General features: G+C 63.3%; 3 protein-coding genes across 3 annotated transcripts in view; 1 reads left to right on the top strand and 2 right to left on the bottom strand.

The window, feature by feature from the left end:
• The first annotated feature begins 1,410 nt into the window (after positions 1-1,410).
• On the top strand, positions 1,411-2,625 carry B3gnt3 (UDP-GlcNAc:betaGal beta-1,3-N-acetylglucosaminyltransferase 3). Its single transcript, XM_059245061.1, has 2 exons — positions 1,411-1,971; positions 2,074-2,625. Exons 1-2 carry the CDS (start codon positions 1,411-1,413, stop codon positions 2,623-2,625), a joined length of 1,113 nt encoding a protein of 370 aa, XP_059101044.1.
• A 1,913-nt stretch (positions 2,626-4,538) lies between these two features.
• Insl3 (insulin like 3) lies at positions 4,539-5,823 on the bottom strand. Its single transcript, XM_059244491.1, has 2 exons — positions 5,628-5,823; positions 4,539-4,944 (listed from the first exon to the last, which is right to left on the bottom strand). Exons 1-2 carry the CDS (start codon positions 5,821-5,823, stop codon positions 4,742-4,744), a joined length of 399 nt encoding a protein of 132 aa, XP_059100474.1. The 3' UTR covers positions 4,539-4,741.
• A 960-nt stretch (positions 5,824-6,783) lies between these two features.
• Positions 6,784-10,156, bottom strand: part of Jak3 (Janus kinase 3) — an 8,783-nt gene continuing 5,410 nt past the window's right edge. Inside the window, 7 exon segments of the mRNA XM_059244490.1 lie at positions 6,784-6,907; positions 7,868-7,992; positions 9,193-9,252; positions 9,255-9,313; positions 9,838-9,997; positions 10,000-10,009; positions 10,121-10,156. Coding sequence (XP_059100473.1) covers positions 6,800-6,907; positions 7,868-7,992; positions 9,193-9,252; positions 9,255-9,313; positions 9,838-9,997; positions 10,000-10,009; positions 10,121-10,156 — 558 coding nt within the window. The 3' untranslated portion in view covers positions 6,784-6,799.

The raw sequence follows: 10,156 nt of genomic DNA, 5'->3' as shown, positions 1-10,156 counted from the left end.
CAGCGCAGATACCCCAAGACAGACCGAGGTAAGTGTCAAGGTTCAACAGTCATTCAGCAAACGCTTGTTGCTGGAAATGCTTTGTGTGCTGTGACATGGGGCGACAGAGGTGTCCCCTGTAAACCTGCAGACACCAAGGTCAGGGCATGAGGCACACAGCCAGGGTGTGTGGGGCCAGCACCGGAATCCAGGGGTGAAGGCGTGCTTCTGAGTGCCAAGAAGTGTTCAGTGAAGGAGGAAGTCCTTCCCTGAGTCTGACCTAGCACTTGCATGCTGCAGCAACACTGTGTTGTACTAGAAATCAACATAGACAGCGGAGAACATGCACAGAATCCTCAGTCACCAGGGGAGGGGGCTGCAGGGAGGGTGAGGCTGAACCGAGGTCTGGAAGGAGAGCCAGGCCTGGTGACACCATCACCCCAGTGCTGTTGATGGTTTTTACTCTCTGGGCTTCTTTGGGGGGCCCGCCACCCAGCTCCCAAATGAATCCCACATGGAGGCTCGTTCTCGGTTATAAATGCTCGGCCTTGACTTGTTTCTAGCCACCTTTCCCTTAACTTTAAATTATCCTGCCTTTGCCTCTGGGCTTTTGCCTTTCTCTATTCCTGTATACCTTTCTTTGTTTCTTACTCCGCGGCTGGCTTTGTTAGCTGGGTGTCTGGCTCTGATGTCCTCCTCCCCTCTCCCCCTCTCCTCCACATTTCTCCTTCTGTGTATTCTCTCTGTCTGCCAGCCCCACCTATCCTTTCTCCTGCCTCCCTATTGGCTGTTCAGCTCTTTATTAGACCATCAGGTGGTTTAGACAGGCACAGAGTTAAATAAATGCAACATAAACAAAAGTAACACCTTAAAATAATAGTCTACAACATCCCGGACTGTGAGGACAGGAGGATGGGCAACTCAAGGCCATCCTCAGCTACACAGCAAGTTTGTGGCCAGCCTGGGCTACAGGACCCTATGTTAATGGGGAATAAAAGTTTCCTGAAAGCGAGATCATTCAGGCTGGGGTTCTGGCGGGTTTATAAGAGTTTACCATAAACATCAAATGCTTTCTGCCCCCGCCTTTCACCCGCCTCCATGCTGGGCAGGGCCGGGACCCAGAGCAGCCGGACAAGACACAGGATAAGGTTGCAGTCACAAAGGGACCCGGACCGGAAGTGCCAGGGGACCGGAGGGCCAATAAAGGATGCCTGGAAAATGGATCATCCAAAATGGGTTTTGAGGGAGGATTGGAGTTTGCCAAAGGAGACAGCTGGGGGTTCAAGGGTCTGTGAGAAGCAGGTCTGGGTTCAAGTCCAGCGAGAGTCAATTGAGGGGAGGGGACGTGAGCGCACGTGTCTGTCCACCAGCGCGTGCGCTGGGCGTTGGGGTGCACAGCTCCCGTGACCTCGCTCTAGGGCCCCCGACGCCATGCGGCTGTCCCGGCCGCGCCCGGATGTGAGCCTCGTCCTCGCCATGGCCGCGATCGTGCTGCTGCTCCTACATCACATGTCGCCGCCTGGCTGCCCTGCCCCCGAGAGGCCCGCGGAGCCCCAGGAGGTCCCCACGTGGCCCCCGGGACCCCCGCGCGCGGCCCCCACCCCGTGCCGGGCCAACCTGTCGGTGGCCGCGCACCCGGACTTCGCGGCGCTGCCCGCGCACGTGCGCGACTTCCTGCTGTACCGGCACTGCCGGGACTTCGCGCTGCTGCGGGAGCCGCCGGCCGCCAAGTGCGCGCAGCCCGTGTTCCTGCTGCTCGCCATCAAGTCATCGCCCGCCAACTACGGGCGCCGGCAGGTGCTGCGCCGCACGTGGGCGCGCGAGCGGCAGGTCCGGGGGGCGACGCTGCGCCTCCTCTTCCTCGTGGGCAGCGACCGGGACCCGCACCAGGCGCGCAAGTTCAACCGGCTGCTGCAGCTGGAGGCGCGCGCGCACGGCGACATCCTGCAGTGGGACTTCCAGGACTCCTTCTTCAACCTCACGCTTAAGCAGGTGGGCGAGGGAAGCGGGGTCCTGCGGTGTGCCTAAGGGACCCCGGCAGGGGGCGGGCCTGTGGGACCCCGCCAGCCCGCGCGTCCCCCACTCCACCCACAGGTCCTCTTCCTGGAGTGGCAGCGCACCCGCTGCCCCAACGTCAGCTTCGTGCTCAACGGGGACGATGACGTCTTCGCGCACACGGACAACATGGTCACCTACCTGCAGGGCCGCGACCCGGACCGCCACCTCTTCGTGGGTCACCTGATTCAGAACGTGGGTCCCATCCGCTCGCCTGGGAGTAAGTACTTCGTGCCCACGCTGGTGACCGAGGACGAGCACTACCCGCCCTACTGTGGCGGCGGCGGCTTCCTGCTGTCGCGCTTCACGGTGGCCGCGCTGCGTCGCGCCGCGAGTGTCCTCCCAGTCTTCCCCATCGACGACGTGTTCCTGGGCATGTGTCTGCAGCAGCAGGGTCTGGCGCCCGCCTCGCACAACGGGGTGCGCACCGCAGGGGTGCACGCCCCCAGCCCCCGCCTGTCCTCCTTCGACCCCTGCTTCTACCGGGGGCTGCTCCTCGTGCACCGCTTCCTGCCCTTCGAGACCCTGCTGATGTGGGACGCGCTGAGCCAGCCCCAGCTGGACTGCGGCCAGCGCGGCCTGGTCTACTGAGCCGCTCACCGCAGGCGCTCTGGATCGAACCAAATGCCAGCGGGACTTTGAATGGCGGCTAACAAGTGCCGCCGTCAGGGCCCAGCTCAGGAGGCCCCGGTGTCAGGCTCCCTCAGGCCCTGTGGGGCAGGGGAGCGAGGTGGATGTTGACTTGGTCCCCGTGGTGTCCCTCAAGGACTCAGGGAACAGCGTAGGGGTAGGAGGGGTCTGTGTCCCACAGACAGGGGTGGCGAGAAATGAAACCCGTGGAAGGCTGAACCCCAGGCTCGGCCTCTTTTCATTTTATTGATTTAGAATTATTGTTTCGGGCTGGAGAGATGGCTCAGCGGTTAAGAGCACTGGCTGCTCTTCCAGAGGACCCAGGTTCAATTCCCAGCACCCACATGGCAGCTCACACCTGTCTGTGACTCCAGCTCCAGGGGATCTGATACCTTCACACCAATGCAGATAAAATAAAGTTAAATAAATCGTTAAAAATAATAATAATTGTTTCATTGGGTATGCCACACCGTGGGGGGGGAAGGTCCACCCTTCCTCCGTGTAGCTCCTGGGGGCTTGAACTCAGATCCTCAGGCTTGGCGGCAAACTGAGCCCTCTTGCCAGTCCCCTTTTAATTTTTTTTCAGCATCATTCACGTTCTAATGCCATCTGCTCTATTCTGCCCTCTCTTTTTTTTTTTTTTTAAAAAAAGATTTATTTATTTATTATGTATACAACATTCTGCCTCCATGTATGCCTGCAGGCCAGGAGAGGGCACCAGATCTCATTATAGATGGCTGTGAGCCATCGTGTGCTTGCTGGGAATTGAACTCAGGACCTCTGGAAGAACAGCCAGTGTTCTTAACCGCTGAGCCATCTCTCCAGCCCCCGCTGCCCTCTCTTTTACCTTTAATATTTTATTAACTTACAAAATCGAGCGTCCCAAGTCCCCCTTGCTCCCCTCCTCCATTCATACTCCGAGTTAGTTTTGTTTTTTCCAAAGGTCTGGGTGGACACGGCCGTGAAGCGGTCTCCTCCCAGCCGGGCTCTCACACCCTCCGTAGCTCCCTCGGCCCTCGGCCTGTGGACCCATCCAGGCCTGTGCGGTCTCCCCAGCGGTCCGACCCTACTACGCCCCCTGCCTGCCCTGTGGGTTGTTGTTTGTTTTTCTCTAGAGACAAGGTCTCATGTAGCCCAGGCTGGCCTCGAATTCCCCTTATAGCCAAGGATGACTGATCATCTGCGATGAACTCCTGATCCTCCGGCCTCCACCTCCCAGCGACGGCGGCCACTGCACCGCACCTGGTGTTTGCTGGGGCTGGAGCCCCGGAGTCGGGCGACCACCTCCCTCAGCCCCCCCTCCGTCTGTTGTACACCTACTGTGTTCCTCACTGCCTTGGGAAGGCCCCTGAGGTGTCAGGGAAGGTGAAGGGCTGAGGGGGAGGGTAATTTGTCCTCCACGGGACAGCCTGTGCAAATGCCCTGAGCGGTCGGCTGCGCATTCCGGGCTGTAAGTGAGAGGGTTTGGGGAAGGGGCAGTCACAGACGCCGGGGTAGGACGACGGGTTCAGGGGTCACATTGGGGCGCTTGGCAGGGGCTCCCTATTGTCCCAGCCCCCACCCGAGGCACACCTGCGGGGGACCTCAGTGTGCCCAGGAACAGCCGTGCTGCTCCGGGTATGACGCTGGCACAGCCCGGGTCCTGCGTCACCTCAGGACACAGAACTCTGCACATGACCTCTGTCCTGAGCCCTAGTCCAGGGCTTCCGGTTTAGCATCCCCACGCGGGGGCTCAAACCCGCTTGACTTTTCCAAGCAGCAAACCCCCAGCCTCAGTTTCCCCCGTGGATCCTGGTGTCGCCTCAGGTTCGTGTGTGACCGGAGGACGAGAGTCGCTGCCCCCCACCCACGTGTGGCTTTTCCCAGACAAAACGTAAGAAGTTGCTTTTTTATTTAGACTGTTGGGGACACAGGCCATGTTGGAGGGTCCTCCCGGGGCAGGACATGGGACCGTCCTTTTCTGAGATCTATGAATGACTGGGGCTTCTCCGAGGCAAAATGAGTGTTGCATTCACAGGGGCGGTATCAGCATCCTGTCCTGGACGACCAGGACCCTCCGCCTGAGCCCAGGGCCCCTTCAGTGGGGACAGAGGTGCCGCAGGTCTTGCTGGGTGCAGCCAGTGAGACAGCAGCTGTGCACAGGGTTGGTGGCCCCGCTGCGGCGGCGGCGGCGCTTAGGAGCCTGGGGAGGAAGCTGCAGGCCGGGGTCCAGAGCGGGGTCCGTGTCAGCCGCAAGTGCGTGCAGGAGCTGCCGCTGCTCCAGCCACCGCAGCAGCTCTCCTGCAGGCAGAGCAGGAGTCAGCTTAAGCCCCTCCCAGGCACTCAGCACGCGTCTATGTGCCCAGTGAAAGAGGAGCACTTACCCAGTGCCTGCCGAGCACTACATAACTCTCAGCTGCCACCCACACTGTGTGTGTCCCCGTCCACCTCCTGTGCTCCCCAGTTTCTGGGCGTGGAAAGCTGGGGTCCCTAGGACTGCGTTAAGGACTGGAATCCCCCTGTGGCTCTCTGGGCAGCACCCCCGGCGTGGGAAGGAACTCTGTGCCCTGGAGCTGAAGGTGGAGTCCCCGCCCGAGTCCCCCAGGGAGAGCCCTAAGCCAGTGATTCCAGCCTTGGGGATGCCAAGGCAGGAGGATTCCTGTGAGTCTGAGGTCACTTTATGTTGCATGGTGAGAATCTGCCTTTAAAAAACAATAAGCTGGGTGGTGACGACTATGCCAGCCACCCAAGCTCAGCAAGCCTAAGGTGAGGAGCTCAAGGTCATCCTCGGCTACATTGTGAGCTTGAGTCCAGCCTGGGCTATGTGAGATCCCGTCCCCAAAATCTGAAGTGGGGAAAGTTAAAAAAAAAAAAAATCCATGACCTCCAGTGTGCTGTTCTGGGGGAGGGGGCCGCGACACCGTGCCGGGTCTGCCCCTCTCGGTGAACCGCGTGTCCACTCCGCCCCGCCCGTCCCCACTCACGGTCGCGGGCGTCCACGGGCTGCGTGGCCTCGGGGGACCAGCGCGGGCCCCCGCACACCCTCACCAGCGCTCGCACCAGGTGGTGGCCGCAGAGCTTGGCGCGCGCCTCGGGGGGCTGCGGGGATGGCAGGGCGAGCTCCAGGGCCGGGAGCAGCAGCGGCAGCAGCAGCAGCAGCGGCGGCCGCAGCGCGCGCATGGTGGCTGGAGGCCGCCCGCGCCGACGCCCCTTATAGTCGCCTGGCGCCGCCCACGGGCCTTGGCGGGGACACCGCGTGCAGCACCCAGAAGGTCGGGGCTCGGGTCACGGCCGGGGCTGTGTGTCCAGCAGGGACCCTGAAGTCCCAGGTGCCAGGACCTCCCGATATTTTAAAACAAGCCAAGTGCCCCCCCTGTTGTGAGGGCGGCGCCCACAGGTCTTGCTGGCCCTGGGAAAGCTGAGACAGGAGGATTGCTGAGTTGGAAGCAGTTTGGGCTGTGAAGGAGATGGGAGGGGGTATTTATGTCTTGGTTTTGTCAAAGAGGGAAACTGAGGCTGGGAGAGGGGAGGAGAGAACCCGAACGACCCCCTCCCCTGTTCCTCTACATGGGGGTAGTCCCTTGTGGGGGGCTGCGGCATCTTCCTGGGGTGCGCAGTTCTGGCCCTGCCCAGCTCGGGCCTTGGCCTCCGACTGCCCCTGCCCGGAACACCCCCCCCCCCAGCGAGCCAAGGACCACAGCTGGGCAGGAGGGAGGGGGTGTCCTTGGGTTTAGCCAAGGCCTCTCCTCCCAGATGTCTCTCCTCAGAACCCCACACTTGGCCCCCAAGTCTGAACCACACTCTCCATCGTTTCTATTGAATTCATTTATTCACTCAACAAACACTCCCAGAGCCAACCTGTAAGGAGGCCGGGCTGAGGTTTCACTGCCCCAGGAGCCCTGGGCAGGGGAGGTGGGGACCGACACAGACACCTCAGCTTCAGGAGCAAGGGTGGCCGAGGTGGAGCGGTGTTGGGACCCGGTGTCACGGGCTTCTGCGGGAGGCGGCTGTGCCAGGCAAGCAGAGCCTGGGTCACATTTAAGATCCCCTCCTGGAAGGAGAGGTGGGAAGGGTGGGCGGGGACGGGGATGAGCGGCCTGTGGGGTGGGGCCCAGAGGCGGACAGCTCCCCGCTGAGGTCGGCGCTCCCCCGACTGCTATCCCGGGTTCCCACGCCACAGCGCGTCCAGCTGTGGGCTCAGGGCGCTGAAGGCCGGCCGGTCCTGCGGGCTGGGCGCCCAGCACAGCTGCATGAGCTCCTGAACCTGAGGGCGGGGAGACCAGTGAGCAGGGCCTGAGCGGACGGACCCGGGCTCTCTCGGCCCCACAACTCTCCATGACTCCCTGTGATCTCAGGACAGAAACTAAGTCCGACGGTTGTGTCTTCCCAACCCCGCTTCCGTCTGGAGACAGGGTCTCAGTAAACTGGCCTCCAACTCGTGGTAATCCTCCTGCCTCAGCCCCCAGACTGCTGGGGTGACAGGCACACTGCCACACCTCGCCCCACATTTGCTTCTGCCTACCACTCAAAGGCACCCCACCCATGGCCATGTCTCTGGAATGACTTCTCCCAGCTACTCAAATTGGTGCCGTTCACGCCTGGGAGAGGCCTGGCAAATCCCTGAATTTTTTATTTTTTTATTTTTATTTTTTTTTCCGAGGACAGGGTTTCTCTGTGTAGCTTTGCACCTTTTCCTGGATCTCGCTCTGTAGACCAGGCTGGCCTCGAACTCACAGAGATCCACCTGCCTCTGCCTCCCGAGTGCTGGGATTAAAGGCGTGTGCCACCACTGCCCGGCTCCCTGAATCATCTTTTAAGGCGCCTTAGAAACTGTAGCTCAGTGGAGGGCTCTGGCATGTGTGAGGCCCTGGGTTCAATTGTCAGCCTTACAAAAAAAAAAAAAAGTAAATAATTAAAGAAAGTTTTAAATATGGATTCGGGTTGTGGTGGGGCACCATTTGTCTTCCCTGTGGACGGGAGACTGAGGGCAGGAAGATGTCAGTTCAGGCACCCAGGCTGCACAGCAAGGGCCTCGTCTCAACAAAGGTAAAATGTCATTTCTACCCTCACCAACAGCCTCCTTCATCCTGTTAAGCAGGGGCATCCCCCATTCTGCATTCGGGTAAACTGGGGATTTGCAAGACGCCTGTCACTAGCCACACGGGGGCGGGGGGCAACTTGGGGCCAGGAACCCGCTGTCAATCAAGAATGGAACCTGGAAAACTAGTCTGCCTCCCTCACCTCGATGGGGGCAGGAGGGAGGTGGCGGGAGGCGGCGGCCCTCGGCCAGCAGCTCCAGAAGGCGGCAGAGGGCTGGCCCCTCACGCTCAGGCCCATCCTGCGCAGGAACTCCTGCAGGAGGGGAGGGCTGGGGTCGGGAGGAGGGCTGGGGTCGGGAGGAGGGCTGGGGTCGGAGGAGGCTGGGGTCAGGAGGAGGGTGGGGGTCGGGAGGAGGTGGGGGTCGGGAGGAGGCTGGGTCGGGAGGAGCTGGGGTCGGGAGGAGGGTGGGGTCGGGAGGAGGGTGGGGTCGGGAGGAGGGTGGGGTCGGGAGGAGGGTGGGGTCGGGAGGAGGCTGGGGTGGGGAGGAGGATGGGGTCGGGAGGAGGGTGGGTCGGGAGGAGGTGGGGTCGGGAGGAGGGGTGGGGTCGGGAGGAGGGTGGGTCGGGAGGAGGCTGGGGTCGGGAGGAGGGTGGGGTCGGGAGGAGGGTGGGGTCGGGAGGAGGGTGGGGTCGGGAGGAGGGTGGGGTCGGGAGGAGGGCTGGGGTCGGGAGGGTGGGGTGGGAGGAGGATGGGGTCGGAGGAGGAGGGTGGGGTCGGAGGAGGAGTGGGGTGGGAGGAGGGTGGGGGTCGGGAGGAGGGTGGGGTGGGGAGGAGGATGGGGTCGGGAGGAGGGATGGGGTGAGGAGGAGGCTGGGGTCGGGAGGAGGGTGGGGTGGGAGGAGGGTGGGGTCGGGAGGAGGGTGGGGTCGGGAGGAGGGCTGGGGTCGGGAGGGGGGTGGGGTGGGAGGAGGATGGGGTCGGGAGGAGGGTGGGGTCGGGAGGAGGGTGGGGTCGGGAGGAGGGTGGGGTCGGAGGAGGATGGGTCGGGAGGAGGCTGGGGTGAGGAGGAGGCTGGGGTCGGGAGGAGGGTGGGGTGGGGAGGAGGTGGGGTCGGAGGAGGATGGGGTCGGAGGAGGGTGGGGTGGGAGGAGGTGGGGTCGGGAGGAGGGATGGGTCGGGAGGAGGGTGGGGTCGGAGGAGGGTGGGGTCGGGAGGAGGATGGGGTCGGGAGGAGGATGGGGTGAGGAGGAGGCTGGGGGTCGGGAGGAGGGTGGGGTGGGGAGGAGGGTGGGGTCGGGAGGAGGGTGGGGTCGGGAGGGAGGGTGGGGGTCGGGAGGAGGGTGGGGTCGGGAGGAGGCTGGGGTCGGGAGGAGGATGGGGTCGGGAGGAGGGCTGGGGTCGGGAGGAGGCTGGGGTCGGGAGGAGGCTGGGGTCGGGAGGAGGCTGGGGTCGGGAGGAGGCTGGGGTCGGGAGGGCGGGGTCGGGAGGATGGGGGGCGGGGCTGTCGACGCACGGCTGAAGGGCTGCAGCTCTTCTCGCTGAAGGTGAAGAGCTCGTACAGCACCACGCGAAGCTCCACACGTCAGACTGGCGGGAGAAGATGTTGTCGGACAGGGATTCCGGGGCGTACCTGCGGGGGGGCGGGACAGGGCGTGTCGAGCAGGTTTGGGCGTGGTCAGGGCAGGAGGGGGCGGGGCCTGGCGGGGGCGGGCCTGTCCGGGCCCTACAAGGCGGCGCCGAGGCTCCCTGGCACTAAGGGATAGAGGGGCGCCCGCGGGCGCGGCCAGACTGGGGCGGGACGCTAAGGGGATAGGGCGGGGCTTGGGGCAGGTCAGCTTTGGATGATGGGCAGCCAGCATAAGTTACAGGAACCAGAGTCGGAAGGGCAGAGTATGAGTGCAGACGGATGCCGCCATGGGGGGGGTGGGCCCGAGGGACATGGAGGGCGGGGCCATGGAGAGGCGGGGCCCGGCCAGAGACGGCCGGGGGCGGGGCCTGGGTGGGCGAGGGTGTGGTCGCCAGAGAAAGGAGAACGGAGAGGGGCGTGGCTACGTTGGCCGTAGCGCCCCTCTGTGGAGTGCACCGATAGGGCGGAGCCTCGCTGCTGTGGGCGGGGCCCCAGTGGGCGTGGCGTCCGGGGCCTGGGCCTCGCACCAGAAGATGGGGCTCTGGCCCGGCTCGCGGACCACGTAGTAGTCCTTCCCGAGCGGCAGCAGCTTGGCGAGGCCGAAGTCGGCGATCTTCACATGCGCCTCGCTCTCCACCAGGATGTTTCGCGCAGCCAGGTCGCGGTGCACGCAGCGGCGCGCGCCCAGTACTCCATGCCCTGCCAGGGGGCCGTGAAAGCGCGTGGGCCCGTGATCCCGGACCCTAGAACTCCCGACCCCCAACGCCAGGGTCTCCGGCCCCCCGGTCCCGGCCTCCGCGCTGGCCGCACCTTGCAGATCTGCCAGGCGAACAGCAGCAGGCGGCC

This window comes from Peromyscus eremicus, chromosome 17, assembly GCF_949786415.1.
Source record: "Peromyscus eremicus chromosome 17, PerEre_H2_v1, whole genome shotgun sequence".
Lineage (NCBI taxonomy): Eukaryota > Metazoa > Chordata > Mammalia > Rodentia > Cricetidae > Peromyscus > Peromyscus eremicus.
This window is presented reverse-complemented; position numbering and strand designations above follow the sequence as displayed.